The following is a 23,522-nucleotide window of genomic DNA, read 5'->3' as shown; positions in this document are numbered from 1 at the left end:
GTTTCTGTAAGGTTAACAAACTGTTGTTTTAGGCTGACTGTGAGAGGTAATGAATGCCTTCGGTGACAGCGGTCAGCTCTGGCAAAGGGCAGCATTATTGTTTGGATAGCTGAGGCCGAGGCCGGAGCACAGAGATTTTCTGCGTGGGGGGGAGGGGGAGGAGGAGGGATGCGTACGCAGGTTTGTGTTTTCAAAAGGCAGTGATTATGTCATTTACTCCCAATGTCTGGCCCGGCTGCCGGAGTCTGACCCACTTCATACGTCGCTCTCTCTCACTCCGTGTGGTATGTGGTCTCGCAGTGCCAGTTGATGGTAGGCGTATTTGGGGATGCGGTTTCCTGCTTTGGAGCTGACGGTGAATGAGAGCACGTCATATGATCGTCCCCTATTCTCTTTTTAAACAGTGGCTCGAACTGTGTTTACTGTTTTTGGGGCCCTGGGTTGTTTAGTCATGGTACTCCGAGGTCATGAAAGATGCCATTGGATAGTAAGAAATACTAAATATAGAGGAATACTCATAGAAATACTTTTTAAACACAGATTGAATGAACCTTATGAGGATAATATTTAAGATCGGGACTTACTGGTAATTATCTCCATGTGTTGGGCTGACAAAATATCCAACGGCCATCTTCATTTTTTTTTGTTTGATCCTCAGCACTTGAAAGCCTGGTGTTAATTGTAGGACACAGAGAAGCGGAGGAGGGGCAAAAAGAAAGGTGAAAAAAGACTATTATGTGCTTATGGCTCATTGTTTTGGTTTTCCATTCTGGACACCGACATGTACAGTGTGTTTGAGCCTCACCGCTCTCGTACCTCGTAACATCACTACACAGGTAGCCAATTCAAATTCAGACGAGCTCAGGAAAGGTGAATTTATGTCACATGCCCGAAATGAAATGGCAAAATCAGGAAATGTTTGTTGAAGAAAGTCGGGACACTCGTCACGTGAAGATGCAGATATTCCACTCTGGAATTAGTGAGAATTTGACTGACATCCACGAGTGCCAAAAAAACATATTCTTCAAACAGATACCCATGTTGCATTGAGTGTGTCGCGGCGTACGTGCAAGATTAAAATGCTGATGCCATCCTCATAACTGGAGATGCTTAGCTTAGCGTAGCGTAAACACCGGAAGCAGAGGGGGAAACAGCTGCGCTGGCTCATTCTGGAGTTGACAAAATACCAGAAATCTCTTCAGCTCATTAACCGTTGTGTTATCGTGTTTGTTTGATCTGGGCGATTATGCCAGTGTGAAGACAACCTGGTGGAGCAACTTCCTGAAAATCTCTGCTGGCAACTCCACGGTGATGACAGGATGTGTGATATGACGATGATAAGACATCCATCGTGTGCTTGCGGAGCAGATAAAGAGTTTTGAGGGAGAAAGATGTTCGAGTAAATATGTGTAAAGTTTATACCAAAGTATTTCAAAGTAGTTCATTTTAGAGTTCCTCTGCTGGAGCTGTTCCGTGAGTGTCAGTGTGTAGCACAGCAGAGGGAGTGAAATAATAAAACTCCACCAGTGGACTCATTGTGGTGCGGCCATGTGTGTTTCTGAATCAGCTGACGTGACAGTGAAAGTGGTCGCCTGCTGACCAGAAAGTGTCGATAACGGCTGTTTCAGACGCTCGCCGAATCCCGGTGAAGGTGACTCACTGTGCGTCATCACATCTGGGCTCATTGGTGTTTTCTAAACCTCACCAGAACATGACCGTGTTCAAGGAACGCGACGGATCTGGGCCGTCTTGTCATGCGTATGGCGGGGTGGGGGGGATGATGCGAGCAGTAGCTTTCAAACCAGTGAGCTGAGGAGCTTTTTGAACTGTGGTTTGTAGGGCTGTAATTTGTTGTTTTTGTGTCGGGAGGGTGCGGCTGCGGCTGAGAGGACGCCGTGGAGGGAGGGGGCTGATGGATGTGTCATCTCCAGACAGACAGGAGTGAGTGGGTGGGTGGTCACAGGCCACTCGGAGGGCAATTTTTACTTTTATTTTCTTTCTTTCTTTCTTTCTTTCTTTCTTTCTTTCTTTCTTTCTTTCTTTCTTTCTTTCTTTCTTTCTGTCAATGAAAAGCGTGTGCCTCAGTCTGCCTCTGTGTGCTTTCATAGACATGGTTTTTCTTTTTTAAGCCCGGTCCTGTGAGTTACACCAGGCCTGCTTACTTAACACTTGAGGAATGTCCAGTATGTTTTTCCTTAAAGTTTAAAAAAAAAAAAAAAAAGTGTCTGGGAATCACAATAATCCCACTGAAACATCACATCTCTCCTTCATCCCTCCCTTTGCCTTATTTCCCTTTACTTTTACTCGACATGTGCTATTATCATATGTCGCCATTTACAGTGTGACAAAGATCTTCTCCTCCTTCCGGCCCGTGCTGCCAGGAGATCTGTCTCCTGTTGGAGTGGATCATGACAGCATGAAGAAGGAGCTCTCACTCGTATGTCACATGAAACACTTTGACGAGAAAAGCCTGAAGACAAAGACTCTCTCCCCCCCTTCTTTTGTCTTGGATCGAATGCTGCATGGGAAAATGATACGCTTTCCTGGCTGCCTTGGAAGATATCTGCAGTTTTCAAAAGCCATGACAGCACAGGATAAAGTCAACATGCTCTCCTAGCTGACTGAGCTATGGTATAAATGAGGCTTTATATTCAGCGTGTCTTCATTCAAACCCCTTAATTACTGCTCCTCTGTTTTCTTTGATGAGCGCATTTGGAAAATCAAGCTAATGATAACAAAAACGCCGTAGTCCCCGGCCTGCTCATGCCTCACATTCATTCAGACCACCAAACAACTCTTAGGTGCGTTTGATTTTTAATAACACACCACCTCTAGTCTCAGGAATGCGTTAGATCCACGAAGACAAAGGCGTGGTTACAAAAAAAAACAAAAAAAACCGAGGGCGGCAGCCTCCGAGACGTCTAAGCCAACAGACGATGGGAGTCGATGAGCAGAATTCGGATCATAAATTCTGTTAATGAACTCCGAGGTGATGATTCAACGGGAACGTTTAAAATCCTTGCCATGAACTTTTTAAAGCTTTTGCTCTCTTTTCCTTATGTAGCGTGATGCATGTCACCCAAACCACAGCGGCTCTCCAGGAGACGCTGCAGCCTCCACTTAATAGCTCTCTCACACACACACACACACACACACACACACACACATACACGAGCACACCCATTCACATATAAGATCTGCTGAAAACATTAGCCAGCGAAGCCCGAGCTTAAATGAAGGAGGCAGATGTGAGAGAGAAGAGAGTCGCTGCATGTGTTATATAACACATAAAAATGATTCAGTGCCTCCTCGAGCTCTAAAGGCAAAACAGACAGGAGGCGGCTGATTTGAACAGAATCTAACAATCAGGATAATGAAAGGCAGGAAGAGCAGCTGTAATATCACCTGTCGCTGGGAGCCTTTGTTTGCTGCGGGCGAGAAGAACCCTGGAAACACTCCTCCGCCCTAAGTAAGGATGGGTTCCGCTCAGAAACAATCTCCCCTAAAGGAACCAAAACAGAGGCTTTATTTTGGTCGAACAAATGCTTTATTATGTTTTCACATCACCTGACAGACATGAAACGTTATAGAATTTTGAACCGTATAATTTTTGAAAACCCAATGTAGAATTCAATACCAGAGGTAAGAACATTTACGGCCATGTGATAACCGTCAATTTTCACGCCAAGATATCCTGTGAGGCCTGTAAACCGTTGTGTCCCCAATAAAGTTCAGGGAGGTTATGTTCTGTTTTACTGTTGTTCTGCATCACTTTGGCTCTGTGTGCAGATTGAATACACGCAGAACAAGTTAATTAAGATGGAAACAGTAACATTTAGAAAAGAATAACTATAACGTAAAGAGTCTTTTGTCTGTCTGTCAGCAGTTTAAGAGAGAAAAACCCCCAAAGGTTAAATAAGCCTGGACGAAGAGGCAGACACGATCAACACAGGTTTTCTATTCCTCAGCGAGAACTAGAGGTGAGATCTTAGCCTAGCTAGCTAACGTAGCATTAGGGCTAGATTGTCTACCGTTGCCTGTCAGCTGCTGCGGGAGGCCTCTCTAATTGGTTGTTGTGGTCTCACTCAGAGAGTCCCGATATAATCATTCAGACTGTAAACCAGAAATATCAGATGCGAGCCCAATGAGTCTGTGAGCAGATGGAAATCTAAAGTTTACCTGATTGTGCTTTTCCAGCATGTAAACAGGCATTTGAGACTCGATGATCCAAGTCTTTGTTTATAATGAAATCAGAGCCCTTGTAAGGACCACTCCATAGCTTTCAAAGTGTATTTAAGTCAGAGCTGCTGTCTCACTTCGCCTGACTTCACATGTTCATTTCCCAGTCTTTGAGGGGAAGTGGTATTGAGACGTCCAGTATTTCACTGTTCTGTCTGACGGTGCGTTGAGTCGAAATCAAAGCATTCTTCCAACATCAAAGTCTTAAAAAAACTGACCTGTCACTTATCTGATATATCAGGGCTACATAAAAAAAGTAATTTATTATTTACGCAGTGAAGTGCATACTTTTCAGTTTTTCCTTTCGTTGACAGAAGAGCTGGATGAAACGGCGTGCTTCGTGAGTCATAGTAAAACTGACCGGTTACATAACAGCAGCCACGAGCCAGCAAGTGAGATTGTTATGCAGCTAATTGAATGTCACGAGCACCGTACGTACCAGTAAGCTGTAAAGTGTAACTGTGCTCGGCGCTGATACGAGCCTGAATAAGCAGCGCGGCTTTTGCGTGACAGATACCACCATTCAATAAAATTGAACGTGTCTTTGGCCTCATGTGACCAACATGAAAACAGTTTTAATGTCTACCACATGAGATATGAAGATTCGAAACTTTGGAACAAGACAGTAATTCAAGATTTGGAAAGAGGTGTTCCTACAACCGCAGCTGTGTGTTTTCACTGTGTGTTTCATGGCATCACGCTGGGTTCACTTCACAACTGATCTCGTTCTCACGATCTCCACCCCCAAAAGAAATCTAGAGATCTGATTCCTCCCCCTCTCCTCTGTGTGCGTTTGTGTGGCATTGACCCGGTCTGTGCTACATCAGAGAGCCTGTCTCATTCAGACATCTCCCCAGCCAGACGGGGCCTCAGCCCAGACTTTCCCTCCAGTATGTCGTCACTGCGGGTTTAGATTGTGTAATCACAGTTGGAAAAGAGGTTCTTTTCCTGGCTTTCTGTGTCTGCAATCCTAATTTTCAACCCACGCATCTTTCTTCGTTTCCTCTCATTCTAAATCCAGTACCGAGGCGAAGTCTGAGGCATGGAAACTGGATCCCTGCGAGGGTTTTCTGTCCTCTGCAGTGTGTTCTGCTCTCCTTCTACTCTCTTCCTGCCCGAGCCTCCCAGGTGGAGTCTGCATGTTGCTGCCTGCACTCAGTCCCGGTGCTTAAAAGACCAGTGTCACATGGTGTTAGGTAGCTGCCTCTGATGTATCCACCTGGCTTCAGATTTATACATTTTACCTCACTGGTTGGTGTTTCCTTAGGTTCTTCATTCTTTTTTTTTCTCTTCTGCCTGACTTTCACTATGTGAGGACGTCCCTGCTGTGTTTAAAGTGATCTAGTCCCCTAATTACGCTGCAGCCCAGACTCCCTAGAAGTCCACATATAATTACTTCCATGTGTGCACACTTGGCTCGGCAGCAGAAAGAGGCCGCCTTCCCTCTCCTTTCCTCTCCTCCAGGCTAGATTTTTGCTTTCGGGATGGGGTCGATCAGGTCTAGAACGAGTTCAAGCTCATATGTCGCAGTTTTTTTTCTTTTTGACTCGAAAGGGCAACGAGGCCGGTCTGTGACGCGTTACACTTTAAACTGACAAGTGTGCTAAATGGAAAACATAAATACTTTCTCTCCTAAACTTACACTTGTCATGAGAAAGTGCTGGTAGTAACTGTTGTTGTAACACTAGTTGTTATATTTGAAATAGTAGCAGCTGTTGAAGTAGGAGCTCACTGTGTCCATACCAGCATATAGCATTGAATTAATCATGTATTGGTACATGGTAAATGTAACTTTGGCGTAAACCTCGGCACTAAATTAAAGTTTTTAAAGGGTAACTCCACCAATTTACACATTACAGAGTAGTACAAAGCCTTTCGTGGCTCCGGAGGAAGCTGCATGTAATCTGATAAATTGCCCACCTGTGATGTCACTCAGTGGCTCAGTTGCGACGTATTAAAAAGGTCGAGAAATGTATGAACTAGAGAAAAGGCCTCATCTCTGCTGCTGTCAAAAGTACACTTAAAACTGAAAAAATATAGGTACATTTTTGTTATGTTTGTTAAGTTTGTGTGTTGTAAAAGTGTTCCAAGTGTGTGTGGCACAGAAAACAAAACCAATTTTCCCGAATTTAGCGTTTGCGTGCAGGACTTTGAGCATCCTCCAATCACCAAAACAGGTCAAATGATTATTATGGGATGGGTTTAACAGGGAAGTGATATTATTTTGACTTTGCAGAGAAATAGAACCCAGTGCCTGTCACATATTCCTATGAGAGATGACCTGCAAACCTTTCACACTAAACGCCATGCTGAGTAGAATAACTGTCACCAGTAATGAATCTAACTAAATCTCCGGGGTTTAAGAGTGGAGTCAGAGGTGTGTCTATAGACGACACCACCGTAATCCAAGACAGACAAGAAGACGGCCTCAGTAATCTGCTTCCTATGGAGCGCAGGATGAGTAGTTCTGTTTCTGTACAAATATCCTTTTTTTTCTTTTTGTGTTAGCTTGCTGCCAAGTGTTTCAGTGTGACAGATAGCAAGATCTTTATACTCCAAGACACTCTCAGTATTGTGTCCATTCAGTATTGTGGCAATATGTAAAGCACCAGTATTAAAAACTGTCCCATGCTGGAATTTGACTTAGTCAATAGTCCTCGAATCACAGTTATTCAGGAATTTCTCATAAACGATTCATCAACTATCGAGACGTTTCTCATTCATTCCCCGTTCACGCCTCATTTGATCGACTCATAATTTCAGCTTTACCCAGACGTTTACATATGAAACACCATGTTCATTTGTTTTGGATTTAGTTTAAGGTCTTCGGTGGCTGTTTGGTTTCCGGAGGTGAATTAGGAATTTTTCAGGAGTTTGGCTGCAGGCATTTAAAGCTGAAACTCCAGTGTATTGGTGAAGGTGTTGGATGATCCAACGTGTTGGGACACCTGAACTTTCACTAATACTTCATAGCTTGTCATCATCGTCCTTTCTGGTTTGAGTTTGGGCTCAGTACTTCCTCGCAAGTTTCCCCCTCCCCAAAGCCCGGCTCTCTCTCGCCCTCGGTTTCTTTTTCCTCCGATTGTTCTACTGTGGGAATTTCAAGAACAACCAAACTTAGAAATAAACACAATGGGAGACCCAATAAAACCAGCGCTGGACATCGTAAATGCCATGAACCTTTCTGCAGACAGGCAGCTTTCCTATAGATTCCTGAGGTCTTTCCCACATGGCTGAATGAAGCGGTTAAACAGATCGATGACTCTGCCTGCTCTCCTGCTCACTGGCTGGAAGGACCTGTTAGCCCGTCGGGCCGATACATTTCGAAGCAAACATTTTACGCGGTCCTGCTCGTGCTATGGACCTCTCCGACCGTCTGCTGTGTTTATGTGATGTAACACTAAATCATCGGGCTTTTCACGTGATCATCATAAACCTCCAAAGTCTGCCTCGGAAGGTAAGTGGACACAAAATGAGAAAATCCAGACGATGAATAAGCGTCTCGGGGGAGGGTGATTTTCCTGAGCAACTTTTTTAACGTTTTTCTTTGTGTCGCTCAAGTGTCTTGGTGTGATTCATAGCTGTGAACTTTTGACCGATGGGAGTCTCTGACAGTCTCTCCCCCACCCCTGCCTGTCTCCCTCCCTCCCTCTGTCTTTCTCTCTCTCCTTCTCTCTGCAGTTGTGTGTCCCCTGACGTGCATGAATGGAGGAGTATGCAGCTCGAGGAAACACTGCCTGTGCCCGCCGGGCTTCACCGGGCGGCTCTGCCAGTTTCCCCTCCACCAGACACAGCAAGCCCAGGCAGCGCGAGGCAACAAGCAGCCCGTCTACCCCATATCTCTGAAGCCAGACGGCCTCAAACTAGGGGAGCAGTCAGCCATAGGGCGCACCCAGCTGACGCAAACGCACTCAATTTTCACCCTGCCCTTGACACAAGTGGGGCACCACTCGTCTGAAGGTATCTGCCTTTTAATCCTAAAGGGTTTGTGACTCTCGGCTGGATCGAGTGACGAGGAAAATACATTCGAATGTCTTCTTTTTTTTCTCCGTTTTCAGTGCAGATAAATTTACGCGTTCACCACACGCCGGACACCCATGTGGTCATTCAACCCCTCGACCCATCAGATATCAAGCCTCCTCACAAGACGGGGCAACGCCCGATCCCCTCGAGGCACAAACCGAAGGGGCGCTGCTTCCAGGAGACCACGCCTAAACAAGCTGTGAGTGCCGATGCGCTAAAAAAAAAGTGACGAACAATCCCGTGAAAAAAAAACAAACAGTGTTTGTCTTGTCATTTCCTACTGATAATGTTTCTCCGTCTGGTCTCGCTTTAGTGCAATAGCACCCCGCTTCCTGTTCTGACCAATCAGGAGGACTGCTGCGGCACCGTGGGGAATTCATGGGGACAGAACAAGTGTTATCAGTGCCCCAAACTACCCAGTGAGTTACATTTACGTCGGGAAATCTCTCTCTCTGCTATCTTTTGAGTTTTTCTTTACAGTTTTCTGTGGATTTTAATTCCAGATGTGACGATGCGACTTCACACACACATTATTTAACCTCTTCCCAGGGCTATACGATACACTCCACCCTTACACTGGCCCTGGGTTACATGTTGGAACACACAGCTAATGTTTACATTCTTCGATGATGCTCGACTACTCTCAGCATCCACTGTTTACCTTAACTTTTTTCACACTGGCACCTTTTAGCCCCATGTTTAGTCGATTTTTAGAGGATAATCCCATGAACTTGAGACTTGGCCCAGCAAGCTCCACCTAACGGCAGGGTCAGCCCACTTTGTATTGTGCCAGTGTGGCCGTTGTGAGATTGCTTTTAACCCTGTGCTAAGTGCAGCGTGAAAACCCCTTAATCGTTTTCTTAAAATAGCTCTCATTCGATTTCTGTCAGATCCACATCTTGTGTGTTCTCGGTGGAGTAAATTATTGTTTACGGAGCCAGAAATGTCAAGCTTTTGCCCAACAATTCAAACCTTCCACCTTGTGAAATTATGGCCCCTGGATTAAAACAATCACGTTGAACCTCTGTAAAGAATGTGCGCAGGAAAGTTAGTGGTGAGGCAGCGAGTGTGTGAACGGTTGGGAAGGAGAAAACGGAAGAAATTACAGGAATTACACACAGAGACAGTGAGGCAGGGAGAGGGAATGTGGAAAATAACCCTCTACTTAAGCATGTTCCTATGGGCCTGCCCAGTGCAGGACTGTCATCACATAGCTGAAGATTGAGTTTCAAGAAAATCTTGGCTACTCACGTTTTTCCACTCTGCTATTATTCCGTCTCCCAGCTCTGACTCAGACAATGCAGCCTTTGACAAACCTGATACTGTACGCCTGGTTAGTCTTTAGATAACTGGATCCCTGCCCAGACTCCTGTCTCTCTTGTTACATTCATAACCATGTATAAGCAACACCTTTTTTTAAATGAAAAAAAAAAGAGGCTAAGCGAGCTGTGATCTCGCCCCTCTTTTTATTGTGCTTGTGCGAGCGCGGCGTCTCTCTAATAAGAAACCGCCTTACGTGTTTTTACTCCTTCGTGGAGAGTAGAATGTTATTTTTGTGTGTCGCGGGTTCACGGCTCATTTAGGGTTAAGAATAAGCGCAGGGAAAATACATTGTCAGACTGTGAGTTCAAACCTCATGAAAGGCTTTCGCAGTCTGTTCTGTGACGAGCTCCAATTCATCAAAGGGCCCCATAAAGAATCTGGCATTAAAAAGGAAAAGAAAAACAAAGGAAGAAAGAGAAGAAAGTCTCGGTTGGTCCAAAGAAGTAGTTTGACACTTTGGAAGTATGTTTGTTCGTCTTGCGGCAGAGCGCTCGATAAGAATATCAACATCGCTCTGATGTCTGTGTGGAAAACACAGACATTTAAAAGAAATATTTACTGGCTCTCTTGCCGTAAAACAAAACTTTGTCATCTGGATTTACTCCTTTGTGTACAGATTGCACATCACATCATTTTTTTTCATTTCATACAGAGTCAGACTTGCCCCTGTTTCTAATCTTTATGCACATCTAAGCTAATTGCCTCCTGGCTCGGGATCCATATATGCGGTAGCGCGACGACACGAGGACAGCTGCTGTGTTTCAAATAACATTGTCAAAAATGCAGTGCTGCTTCTATAACAACTGTATGTTGTTCTTCTGTGGTTTTAGACTGACAGGTCATGCACATGTTAAAGGAATAGTTCAGTAAAACAAATATTTGCTAGCTTTTGTGCCAGAAACCAAAACAATTCTACTGTATACTTTCTTTTCTGTACAGATTGAACAAAGGGCTGCTGGGTGCGTTTTTAAGCCATGTCATTCTCCCATATTTCCTAATCTTTATGCTAAGCTAAGCTAATCGCGTCCTGTATGAATTGACAGCTGCTCTGTCGTTGTCAGCTGCTCTGGGTCAGGTGTTATGTGAGCTGACCAGTCAGAGGGGACTAAAGCAGAGCATGAAGAATGAGGAAACAAGAGCTAAGAGAGAATTCAAAGCTACACCTCTGCACACCTGGCCAGCGGCTGCATGAGCTGGTGTTGAATTACAAAAGTTGGCGGTTGCAGTGGCATCAGGAAAAACATCTCGCGTGTGCTTGAAGATGATGTCTGAGCAGCCCGTAATGTTTACATTTCCATGTTTACATTTTTTACATTTTCAAGTATGGTGCTGGCGTGAATACCTACAGGAGCTGAAATTCTGTTATACTAAGCGCTCAAACTGCTGTCACAACTGTTACCATTGTTTGGGCTTGTGCAGCTTTTACTTTGGTTTGTGTCATCCTGTTCTAACTCCATGTCTCTTCCCTCAGATGCGTCGGTCAAGCAGACCATTGTGGAGGACTATGACTCTACCTGTCCACAAGGCTATAAAAGATTCAACAGCACACACTGTCAAGGTAACACAGGCAGGACGTAGCTTGTAACAAGGACAAATCACAGATAAGAGCTCGGTTTGGGAGTTGTCTCTGTCGTTTCCGGTTTAAAGCTACACTGCCTTATGTGTAAAGGCTCCAGTATCTCTTGCTGTTTGAATAGATTTCATCCTTGAAAGTACATGAAAATGATAATTATTCTGTTTTACACGCCACCTCCCGACCCCGAAGATATCAACGAGTGCTCCATGCAGGGTGTCTGTCTGAACGGAGACTGTCTGAACACGCTGGGGAGCTTCAAATGTTCCTGCAAGGCCGGTTTGGTGTTAGAAAGGAACCGATGTGTGATCGGTGAGTAACAGGCCTACCTGTCTTTTTTTTTTTTTTTTCCTTTTTTTTTTTTTTGGTCATCTCTGCTTTCTCTGATTATCCACTTGAATGATATGTCATTTTTCATGTCAAAATGTGATTCTCATTCCCAAATGAAACCTCTCCTCTGTCAGAGACAGAGTCTCCAAATGACCTGGCTCAGTGCTTCCGGTTAGCGTCTGAGTCCAGGGGCTGCGAGCATCCTCTGCCCACGCCCCTCACCCAGGAGGTGTGCTGCTGCACTGTGGGCAAAGCCTGGGGACGCAACTGTGAACGATGTCCTCAGGTGGGCACAGGTGAGTGGACGGAGACGAAGAGGAGCAGTTACAGGCTGAGAAAAAAAAAATGGACATTTTGTTGTCGTAATGACATCTGTCTGTCTGCATGTGAACACATTAAGAACTTTAACAAACATAGCACCGCCCCGGGTATGTCAACACTTCACTGCATAAATGTATGTGTAACGGTAGATTTGTTTTTTCTACTCTTGCTGCTTTCAAATGTTTTAAAGTTCATATTAATCTCATGCATGTGTGGCTTCATCTCATTTTAAAAGTTCTTTTGTTTGTTTGTTTGTTTGTTTTTTACCAGAACACTCATTAAGGTTGACGCATTGTAATGATTAATCCAAGTCATCATTACGCAGCTCAAGTGCATGTTAATGTATCTCACCCCTCTTGACTCATCACACTCTGTTAAATCTGGAAGAAAACTGGAGAATGTAAAGATGTAGCACTGCTGAATATTAGATCCCTCTATCGAAAGAAGTTTTCATATATAACGACCCCGATGTTACCCTGAGCCCGCTCACTAACGTCCTCCACCACTTTTCTTTCAAATGTTCCCTGTGTGTCACATATAAGTATCGGGGAGAGTGCCTTTTTTTTATTTATGTTTTTTATGTATTTGGTTTTTTTATGAGCCTAAAGTTTGGAAGTCATTGCCACTGGATATAAGAATGGCGAGCTCTGTATATATTCTTGGAAGGAAATTAAGGACTTATTCTTTTAATCTGGCTTTTGATTTGAAGTATTGTAATGGCCTTAGTTGTTTTTTTTTTTACTTTTATTTTGATTTTTTTGATTGACTTTTATATTTTATTCATTGATTTTTAACCTTTTTGTTGTTTTATTTGTTGTCATTTTTTTAGTCCTGCATAGTGTTGTCCACTGCTGTTTAATATTGGTCTGTGTTGTTTCAACGTTGTGAAGCACTTTTGGCAGCTTGATTGTATGAAAGGTGCTGTAAAAAATAAAGTTGAGTTGAGCTGATTGGAGTTGGGCTGAGTTGGAGATTTAAGATTTGACAGAACTGACCTGCTACTTATTATGTGTTTTTTTTTCCCGCTTTCTGTATTGGATAAAAAGGAAAGGTTCACCCAAAAATGTAAAATTCAGTTATTATCTACCCACCGTCATGCCGATGGAAAGGCGGGTGAAGGTTGTCAGTCTTCGAAACATTTCTGGAGCTTCACCACAGAACAGTGCTGAAAAACTGACAACTGAAGTAGACAAAACGAGAAAATCACAAATATATTTGAAAATAACGTATTTACACCCTTGATGGGCGGTCAAAGTTGTGCTTGAACTTGAAACAGGGTGCGTGCTAATGCTTTTAGCTTAGCAGCTACAGTGAAGATTTCAGTTTAAAAAAAAGGGGTTGTTTCATATCCACGTGGTATCTTTGGGCGGTCAGAAAGTTGGATTGCACTGGATGGAGACATTTTATGTTTTTCTGTCAGGTTTTTTTTTTTTTTTTTTTAAAGTTTTAAAACAAGCCCCCATCTACAACGCTGCTTTGCTTTGAAGCTCTGGAAATGTATTGTGGACGACAGACACAAATCCAACTTTCCATTGGCGTGGGGCTGAGAAGATAGTGAATTCATTTTAATTCTTTGGGTTAACTTAGCCTTTGATATTGAATATTCACTGGGAGCGATCCATCAGGTTCCAGCTCCCAGCGCTCTCTACTCTTCATCCATGTGTTTGTAAACACTGTCTGCTGTTCTTACATTTTTACTAACATATTGCAAAGTGGTTGGATTTCTTTTCAAAGCAAACTTTCACCCTAACTCATCACTTTATTTTTTTTAGGTTTTTTTTTTTTTTTTAATGCATTCTTTAATCCCGTTCATGTCGTGTTATATTACCAGCAAAGTGATCTCTGCTGCTTGCACGTATCAAAAGAGTGATTCAGCAAAGAGCTGGAGCTCCTTCAGTGACTGGAAACATGTGAGATTCCAAGAAAGTGAAATAAAGTAACAGTAAAATCCTCTCCTCTTTCTCAGTGGCCTTCAGTCAGATCTGCCCTGCTGGGAAAGGCTACTTCCTCCAGAATATAAGAGAGACCATCATCTTCCCTCCCAAGGAGGGTGAGTCCTCGAGTGCTGTTCATCAAACATTTCTACTAGAGAGTTCTTGTGTCAAGTCCCAGTTTTAACACGCCTCTGTCTCTTTTCCTTGCAGGACCAAACTGGCTGGTAAGAAACGACTTCAGCTTTTGACTCAGTAGCAACTGATTTTCCACTGTTGTTAAACACGATTATCTCTTTCAATCAGGACAGGCCGCCAGAGACGACGACGGCTGCCCAACAGGTTCCCACCACCACCACCACCACCACCAGCGGTCCTCGCGTGCCTGGTAAACTCACCTCTCCCTCCAGCAGTAGTCATATCCGTCCTCCGTTAATTCTGGTGATGGGTGGTAGAGCATGCTGAAACACCTTTTATGATACTGGGTCCTACTGTAGTAGAGAAAGTCTGCCAGTGTGTGGTGAAGACAAGAGTATCTAGAGTTCATGATGTCACATTTCCTCCTGAGGTCTGTCCATTTCATGTCTCCTCTGTTGGATCCGCAGTTGTTAAACCCACCCCTCCGACGATCATCAGGTTGACCCCAGAGAGCGTCCCCTTCGAAACACAGACCAAAGTCTTGCGTGAGTCGCCTGCGAACCTCGATTTCACATTCACCTGTTCTGCTTTAAGCTCGTAGGGAGTTACTTTCTGTGAGGGCTACTTCATGTTACATGTGCTTCAAAACTGACGGTGCACAACGCCCAGTCACAAACGACATGAACATCGTTTATGACAGCATGCGAAAGATCCGATGTGGATGAGATGAGCCTGGATTAAAAGTTAAATCCGATCGGACGCATGCTTCTTCACTGACACTTCACATGCTGTGTGTTTTCACCCATGATGCATGAACCAGGCCCGAGGCTATGTTCACACTCTGAGCAACTGTTTCCACAACGACAGTTTGTGTTAATTCTTAAAAGCAGGTTATGTAACTCACACTTCCACAAGCATGTCTATAAAAAGCAAAAAAAAAACTCTCAGCCAAAGATATCACAGATAAACACTGACCCAAAAATACAACAGGGTTTACTTAGAGGAGCTGGAAACTAATGCTTCCATCTGTTTTGCTCTCCAGCTCTCTTACTCTGTCTAACCTGCCTCGTGTGTTCACTTCTGATTGTTGAAAAGCATCTTTCTGTCTCTCTGAGCGAATCCTCAAAAAGACCAAGGCATTTTATATAACTAAGAATTGTGTGAACTTGGCCGTAGATTTGGGATTTTAGGTTCAGCATGGGTGTTCTTAGCTTGATATAAAGCTGAGAACACCCATGTTGAACCTAAAATCGTAAACCATTAATATATTATATTAAAGGGACATTTCACTCAGAGGTCAATAAATATATGTTTTTCCTCTTACCTGCTACCTTATCTAGATTTTTGGCGTGAGTTACTGAGTTTTGTTTTTTTAAATGATAAGTGTTGTGTCGTGATTTTTTAATATTTGAGATTAGTCATTAAATCATTCAAATCATTGTTTTTATTCATGTTTTTCATTATTACAGGCCTTGGAAAAAATGTTTTACTGTTACTTGGAGAGGGTCAAACATCTGTAATTTTTTTTTTCAGTATCTCCAGTAAGAGGAAAAATATAGACTTTTCATTCTGAGGTGAACTGTCCCTTTAAGTGATCACATCTACTTTGTGTTTTTATATATATATATGCATGTTTATATATATGATGCTGGTCCTCTCTTGTAGCAGAGACAGATGAATGCAAGCTAAGGAACATTTGTGGTCACGGGGAGTGTGAGAACAGCCTCAACGGCCACATCTGTCACTGTCACCCCGGCTACCATCTCAACCCGCAGAGGAACATCTGTGAGGGTAAGAGGCGGTGGTCAGAGGAGGTGTAGGGCTGAATCACGAGAAGCCACAAGAAATGTTCTCGCGGAGTCGCTCGTGTGCGAGTGTCCCCCCTGGCAAACACAAGTCGAGCTGGTTCCAGGAAGTGTTTGTGTTAAAAAATAGTAACTTCAGCTCTTGGATCTAGTCACTATCAGCGTTGGATAAAAAAACAAAACAAAACAAAAAAAAAACGAGTGACAGATGAAAAGATTTGACATTTTTCTGATTTAAGCCTCGGGAAATATCTGGCTGTTTCTATTCTTATCCGACCCTGACTGACCTGATCTTTGTCGTGCCTCTTGTGTGTGTGACTACAAACACAGATTTGCCTCAGACTTTATAATTATATAATCAAAAATAGTAATTACATTATAAATTAAAGCTATTATTGTTCCACAATTACCAATAATAATTGGTCCTCATAAAACAAATTTGATTGCTTATGATACTTTTAAATTAGCTTCTAAATCAAGCATTTTCCATTCATCTGTATTGATGACTTTTAGCTTACTGAGCTTTACACACAGGAGTCAATTCAGCTCGTCATAAGCAGGACAACTCGTGTTTTACAGTATAACATGTTTTATATGTTCCTAATGAAAGGTTGTATTCATCGTGCATTATGGGAAATGTAGGATCTAGCACTGGATCTAATGTCCAGTAGAAAGGTGCTTGGACTTTATCATTTGTCAGTCATATTATAATGAATGAGGTACTTATTATGTGTCCTTGGCTGAACTTCTAACATTAACATTAAACTCATAATTAAATTAACAACTGGGAATGCTGAAGAGCACAAAACATGAACATAATCAATTCAAGTCAGACACAATCATGTATTTCATTCAAACATTCAAGTTTGTATTGATTGATTTTAAGGCTTGAACGCAAGCATTGTGTTTTCTTACATTTAGATAAGTGGATTTGTAAGACTTTCGGCATGTATGGTAATAGAACTGATAGTAAGATGTTTGAGTGTCATGTCCTCTGACCTTTATGACTCTCTGCTGTCTGTCTGTAACATTCAGCACTGTTTCCGTCCTGTACAGTCAGTGTTTTCTCACTCTTCTCCCCTGTTGTCCAGATAATAATGAGTGTGAGTCAGACCCGTGTGGCCATGGCAGAGGCCTCTGCATCAACATAGAGGGAAGCTACAAGTGCCACTGTCGTCAGGGATATAAACACATGGTGCAGCACGGGAGACTTAAGTGCATAGGTGAGTTAGATTGAGTTGGTTTCCGTTTTAAAGTGTTTCTTCTGTGAGTTATCAGCTCCTTCACTGGCTCTGTCCTTTTCTGTTGTGCAGATGTTAATGAGTGCTCAAAGCAGGACATCTGCGGCATCGGAGGCCAGTGTGTGAACCTGCCCGGTTCTTATAAATGCGAATGTCACAGCGGGTTTCGGAGCAAGTCACACCGTCATACGGTCTGCGAAGGTACAAAGACACTGATTATTATGCCATTATGGAGCTCAGTGCCGCAGCCTTTCCACTGACGCAGTGCTCACTATGTCCGTGTCTCTATAACATGCTTGTTCGTCCGTGGAGACTTGTGGCCAATCTAAACAACAGTATGTGAAACTTGTTCTCACTAATTCCAGACATAAATGAGTGTCTGAACCCAGACACTTGTCCCAATGAGCAGTGCGAGAACACACCGGGCTCCTATGAGTGCATCCCGTGCTTGCCTGGTCATGAGGCCCGAAATGGAATCTGCTATGGTGAGTACAATCCTGCTGTGCAGCGAAATGTATCGCTCATTTATTTTTTAAAAATATGAGCAATCACTCCCCTCATCAGTGTTGGACTTCTGGAAATATGTTTTTGCACCAAGACCTTTTGTTTCAACTTGTGCACTATTACGGTGACACTGCATCACTGCGATGTGGCTTCGTTTAATCTCTCCCGCACGTTCCTCCAGACATTAACGAGTGTCAGAAGCCCGGCATCTGTCCTAATGGCCGCTGTGAGAACCTCCCTGGTACTTACCGCTGCCTCTGCAACGAGGGCTTCCTCCCATCTTCAGACAGCAAAGGCTGCAGTGGTAAGTCCCGCTAACCTCTCCTTAACGTGACATCACATCGACTAAGTTGCTCATAGTGCTGCTGAGTATTTTGCCGTCCGTTGTCGTGCTACAGATTGCATGTTTTTCCTTTTCCCCAATCAGACATCGATGAGTGCGAGGATGTCAGGCTGTGTGCCTACGGGCGCTGCATCAATACGGAAGGCTCGTTCCAGTGCCAGTGCTACCCGGGATACCAGCGCACACAGGAGGGCAGCCACTGTGAAGGCATGAATTACCAATATGGAATTATTTATCACCTGTAAACTCAATAGATAGAATCGGACTGTAAAATTCAGGAGTAACTGGTGCGTCACACTCCAACACACTGTTTCTATATCCCTCCCTTCAGATATCAATGAGTGTGAGAGGCCGTCAAATTGTCAGAGGGGCCGCTGCATCAACAGCATGGGCTCGTACCACTGTGAGTGCCAGAAGGGCTACATGCTGATCGGAGGCCGGAGATGCCAAGGTTAGTCTCTTCATATCATCGAGGTTTATGACATTACCAGCAAACAGAATGCTGTTGATCATCTTTCTCGTAAATAGTAGCTGACTCATGTACAGTATCTTTAAGCCTCTACTGTTCTTTCTCCTCTTTTAAGAGACAGAGACAGTAGAGACAAAACTTCTGGTGTAAATGTAATTAAAGCTGCAACGTTGGGCTGTGGCGCTGTTGGGGGAAACACACGTAGATGTTTGCATCATCATTGAGATCATTCCTGATGATATGCCCTAAGTGTTTTACTTTGGGTTCAATATGTAGTTCTTGCTCAGACAAGCAAAAGGAGGGAAACTTGAGCTTCTGATCCTCCTTAGTTCTGGCTATCATGATGACACTTTTTTCGGGATTAAATTTGATGTCAAACTCCAAACCAAACTTTGTACGAACTCTGAGCAGTTGCTGTAAGTCAGCACTATATGGTGACATAATGATTAAATCATCAGCATACATTAAATGGTTAATAAGTTGATTCCTCACCATACATCCAGTGTTACACTCCTCTAATTCTCTAGACAGACCATCCATATACAGGTTGAAAAGTACAGGTTAGGGTTAGGGTTCTGGTCAATTTCATACACCCATATTTATTCCCTATTTATTATCTGTATTTAAAATCTGTGTTAAAAAAACAAAACAAAAACCGCTGTTAATTTTGCACTACATCATGTAAATATGTATGTATGTCTATTTCTTCCCTTTTTAATTTTATTGCTTATTTTTTGCTATTGTTCCTGTTATTGTAATATGTTTCTGTTTTTGTAATATTATGTCGCTGCTGTGACAAACAAATTTCCCCGTCTGTGGGACATTAAAGGATTTCTGATTCTGATAAATACACAAGTCAGTGCCTAGCTTAGCTCTAAATCCAAACTGGTTGTCAGTAGTTATAGCATATTCTTGAAGCCTATCAAGCAAGATCCGTTCTAACACTTTAGATAGTATTCTAGCTATAGCAATTGGTCTGTAGTACTTTATTTTATTTAAAAGTATTTTATGTCAACAACATTTGTGTCTTGAAACATCTGGGAAATATGACTACATTTTAGTAAGTCTATCTGCAGTGGTTTCACAAATGCCACATGTACTGTTGCCTTTATCTGGTGTGGTTACGTGTCTCTTTTCATGGTGGTGGGTGATTAGGAAAGAATGTAGAGGATAATGAGTAATCATGGATTAACATGATCGGTACAGAGATGTTAAAAAAACAACAACAACACAATTACCATGAAATGTATGATGTTAATTACTTTAAACTGAGACACCATTTTTTGTTTTTGACATTTTATTTGTTGTGTGTGTGTGTGTATGTGTGTGTGTGTGCGTGTGCGTGTGTGTGTGTGTGTGTGTGTGTGTGTGTGTGTGTGTTTGCATTTGTGTGTGTCTATGGTGATCAAAGCAAAACAATCAAGCCAAATAGAACCTCCACAGCAACATTCCATTCCGTGCCTATATAAAGGGCAGGTTTGCAGGACAACACTTTGTCAGTCCGATCTTTCTTCGAACGCAGACACATCCGTGTTATCGTGAGAAAGGAAAGTGAGGAACAAGGTGATGGTATTTGTTTATCCGCGACAACAGTACCAGCCGAACAAAATGGAGAACTCTAGCGAACGCCCCACAGACATGTCTCGGGAGAAACTTATCCAAGAGCTCGAAGATACAAGAGAGCAGCTGAAAAAGCAGAAAACCCTGAAAGAAATGTATATTAACAGGGGTAAAGAGACTACAAGAGAGCTAGAGCGGCTGAGAAAATACAGCGATGATGCAACTCTCAGCAGCGCAAAGATAGCTACTCAGGTGAGAGATAACACCAGGCAGAAGAAGAAGAAGGATCTTCATAAAGATTACGAGGAGCTGAAGGTTGCCCATTTAATCAACGAGGAGAAGTATCAAGCTGACCTCCAGGCGGAGAAGGACAAAAACAGTCTTCTTCAGAACGAAATGGATCAGATCAGTATCTCCTACAATCAGCTTAAAGTCAGGTAAGTATTATATATTGCATATATTATGTGTGTACATATAAGAGTTACAGTGTAGTATGTTTATCCTTATACTAATCTCATATTATCTTTTCTTATGTCAGGTATGAAACTGATGTCATTGAAGTCAGAGAGCAAGTTGAGACTCTCAAACAAGAGCTTCAGGGCGAAGCCCAGCAAAGAAAACAACAATACAACGAGCTGGAAATAGCACAAGCATCCAGCCAGGACAAGTATACTGCTGAACTCCAGGTGGAGCAGCAGAAGAACAAACTTCTCCAAGACAAACTGAACAAAATCAGCCAAAGGTATGAATCTGAAGTCCTCACTGTGAAGTATTATATATTGCATATATTATGTGCGTACATATAAGAGTTACAGTGTAGTATGTTTATCCTTATACTAATCTCAACGTATCTGTTCTTATGTTAGGTATGAAACTGATGTCATTGAAGTCAGACAGCAGGTTGAGACTCTCAAACACGAGCTTCAGGGCGAAGCCCAGCAAAGAAAACTCCTTCAACAGCAACACAACAAGCTGGAAATAGCACAAGCATCCAGCCAGGACAAGTATACTGCTGAACTCCAGGTGGAGCAGCTGAAGAACAACCTTCTCCAAGACAAACTGAACAAAATCAGCCAAGGGTATGAATCTGAAGTCCTCACTGTGAGACAGCAGGCTGAAAGTCTGCAACGGGAGCTTGAGAAAGAAGTCAAGGCTCACGCTGATGCAGTGTTGCGAGACTTGCAGGTCATTACCAACTTGAAGGCTGAGCAGAACGACCTCCGTCACAGAATGACCGAGGAAATAAACAAACTCAAGCAAAAGACCCTGGAGAAGGAGAAATATTATGAGAGACAAATGGAGGAGCTGAAAAGTCAGCTTACTGCTCAGGTCTCTCTCAGCCTTGTCCTCTCCACAGAGCTTAAGGCGTTGAAGGAAGCTGAAATCACAGAGGAGAAGCCGTGCAAGCAGGAGTCCATCGCTACTACCTCAGCCCCCGAACTTCTGGAGGTGACCAAAATCCCCGAGGAGAAGGCACGCAAGCAAGAGTTCATCGATACTGTTTCGGCCCCCGAACTTCTGGAGGTGACCAAAATCCCTGAAGAAAAGGCATGTGAGCAGGAATCCATCGCTTCTGCCCCGGCCTTTGAACTTGACGTGACTCAAGTCTCCAAGGAGACTCACCCAGCTAAACCAAAAAAGTCTTCCTGGAAAAGAGTCCGTCACTTCCTGGGATTGAAGAAACCACAGAAGTGGAAGAAGTGAGATGGCTTCAACAACTCAAGCTGTCACAGTTGCCATCAAACATCAACATCAAGAACATCTCTACTGTGGACAGCCAGTAGATACCACATGTCATATGTGGTCGGGCATGGGTTGGCACTACATCAGTGTTACATCCAAACAGCAGCACACTCTTGCAGACATAGTACGAGGAGCTAATCAGAAATGCTTCCCATACTGTGTCTTTTAGACGAGCTACATGTGTGCTGTCTGTGTGGAGTTAAAGGGATATAAAGGTGTAAGGTTAAGAGCCCAAGTTGAGAGATCAAGTTGGCAGACCTCAAATGGCCTCACACTGACAATACATTGCAGTATACGCCTCCAACAAGAAACTGCCCGCAGAAAGCTACAAATGATGCTCAGAACAGCACCAAAGTTCAGCGACAGTACAAATAGGGTCTCAGCATATAGTTCAAGCCATCAAACCTCAGCTGGTTTAGCCGAATTGCTACTGTAAAGTCAACACAACTCACAGCTCTCTCCTTTTGTGGGGAAGTCTCGACGAGTCGATTACCAAGTGCAGCAGAGTTCCGCAAGGATGAAAATATATGATTATTACTCTATGGAAATGCATTCAAAGTTCTTATATGTCTTGCCTGCCAGTTTATAACAGTTATTATCGAGAGCGGGCAGGTAAAACAACGGAACTGAGCATTTCTAACTGCACTTGGTAATTGACACGCAGGGCTTCACCACAACAGGAAGCTGCAGCAGGTGGGTTATGTTGACTTTACAATAGCAATCTGGCTAAGCTAGCGGAGGTTGGATGCCTCAAACTATGTGCTGGGACCCTGTTTGTACTGTTGCTGAAGTTTGGTGCTGTTCTGAGCATTATTTGTGGCCTTTTGATGGCAGTTTGTCGAGGGGGGGTCTTACTCGGTGTCAGGATGTGTTAGACCATGGATTAAAGTTGCTCGGAATATCCCTTTAACACGCCTTCCCTATGCCTGTGTGGGTTTTCTCCGGGTGCTCCGGTTCCCACACAATTTCTTTTTTTTTTTTTTAATAAAAAAATAAACTTTGAAAGAAAAATTCAATTACTTGTTCCAATGGCTTTATTCTGTAGTATGTAGTAGTTGCACAGTAATGTATGTAAAATGCAGAACATTGTCTTTCTTGCGGAGGGAACACATTTTGCCCCTCAAGTGGTATTTCATTTTCATTTCAGTCAGAGGAACTCCCTGCAATCTACATAAATACAAAATGGGCTATAGGTGAAAAATCCCTCAAAGTAATTTGTGGTCAGTTAGGTTTTGATAATTGATTCGCAGTCCACGTGCGTCAGGCAGTGGCGCTGTCAGAGGGTGCACTGAAATGAGAACTTTGAATCAAAATGGCCGACTTCTTTAATACCCCAGATGTTTTTCGTGTGTCTGGTCATGATACAAATGCATACCGAATGTTGCTCATGTATGTGCATGTCGGAGGTGGGGTTTGGATATTAATATTCCAGGGGGCGCTATAGAGTCCGATGGTAACACCTTTTGTCAGCAATCGTCAGGAGGGCATTTGGCAATAATTGTACGAAGTTTGGTGTTAATCCCCCCAAACGATGTGGAGGTATAAAATACTTAAATTTAAAGAGAGCCACCCAGTGGTCATCTGCAAATATTTTGCACAGAGCCTCAGGGGCTCATGTGGAAGTAGTAACCTGAGTTTCATGTCATTAGGACTGTGGAGATATGCAACATTTCCTGCTTTGAGCAGAATCAGCAGGGAGTTGTCATTTAATAACTTGAGTATTCTTCAAAATATCAAAATACTTTTGATAATTTTTTGTCAAAAAAAAGGTTTTTGTTTGCTGTGTGCAAAGTTTCAAATCGGTGAAATTGCCCAGGAGGAGTTTGAAAAAGACACTTGGCCAATTGACGAGGAAAAAAAAAACAGAGGCAGAAATGGGCGTGGCCTACATCACGAGATTCAGCATAATTCAGGGAACACATAGATATAAGTAGAAATTTGCAACAATAATAGCTTATAAACATTTTCGCCCGGTCTGA

The 23,522-nt window shown here is 43.1% G+C and overlaps 2 protein-coding genes across 4 annotated transcripts in view; both read left to right on the top strand.

Annotated features, from left to right (window-relative positions):
• ltbp3 (latent transforming growth factor beta binding protein 3) overlaps window positions 1–23,522 on the top strand; it is a 55,335-nt gene that overhangs the window by 19,107 nt on the left and 12,706 nt on the right. For both annotated transcript variants that reach the window (XM_037118794.1, XM_037118793.1), the window contains exons 4-20: window positions 7,921–8,199; window positions 8,298–8,461; window positions 8,576–8,681; window positions 11,057–11,143; window positions 11,351–11,470; window positions 11,623–11,784; window positions 13,776–13,859; window positions 13,954–13,967; window positions 14,047–14,128; window positions 14,346–14,423; window positions 15,544–15,669; window positions 16,775–16,906; window positions 16,997–17,125; window positions 17,290–17,409; window positions 17,610–17,732; window positions 17,856–17,978; window positions 18,103–18,222. In XM_037118794.1, coding sequence (XP_036974689.1) covers window positions 7,921–8,199; window positions 8,298–8,461; window positions 8,576–8,681; window positions 11,057–11,143; window positions 11,351–11,470; window positions 11,623–11,784; window positions 13,776–13,859; window positions 13,954–13,967; window positions 14,047–14,128; window positions 14,346–14,423; window positions 15,544–15,669; window positions 16,775–16,906; window positions 16,997–17,125; window positions 17,290–17,409; window positions 17,610–17,732; window positions 17,856–17,978; window positions 18,103–18,222 — 2,049 coding nt within the window. The remainder of the gene's footprint in view (window positions 1–7,920; window positions 8,200–8,297; window positions 8,462–8,575; window positions 8,682–11,056; window positions 11,144–11,350; window positions 11,471–11,622; window positions 11,785–13,775; window positions 13,860–13,953; window positions 13,968–14,046; window positions 14,129–14,345; window positions 14,424–15,543; window positions 15,670–16,774; window positions 16,907–16,996; window positions 17,126–17,289; window positions 17,410–17,609; window positions 17,733–17,855; window positions 17,979–18,102; window positions 18,223–23,522) is intronic.
• LOC119030866 (interaptin-like) lies at window positions 19,630–21,882 on the top strand. Of its 2 annotated transcripts, XM_037118796.1 has the most exons (3): window positions 19,646–20,237; window positions 20,339–20,542; window positions 20,667–21,882. In XM_037118796.1, exons 1-3 carry the CDS (start codon window positions 19,807–19,809, stop codon window positions 21,502–21,504), a joined length of 1,473 nt encoding a protein of 490 aa, XP_036974691.1. In that variant the 5' UTR covers window positions 19,646–19,806; the 3' UTR covers window positions 21,505–21,882. The 2 variants fall into 2 exon arrangements, with proteins under 2 accessions (XP_036974692.1, XP_036974691.1); XM_037118797.1 differs by lacking the exon at window positions 20,339–20,542 and having other exon boundaries at window positions 19,630–20,237.

Source organism: Acanthopagrus latus, chromosome 13, assembly GCF_904848185.1.
Source record: "Acanthopagrus latus isolate v.2019 chromosome 13, fAcaLat1.1, whole genome shotgun sequence".
In the NCBI taxonomy this organism is placed as follows: domain Eukaryota; kingdom Metazoa; phylum Chordata; class Actinopteri; order Spariformes; family Sparidae; genus Acanthopagrus; species Acanthopagrus latus.
This window is presented reverse-complemented; position numbering and strand designations above follow the sequence as displayed.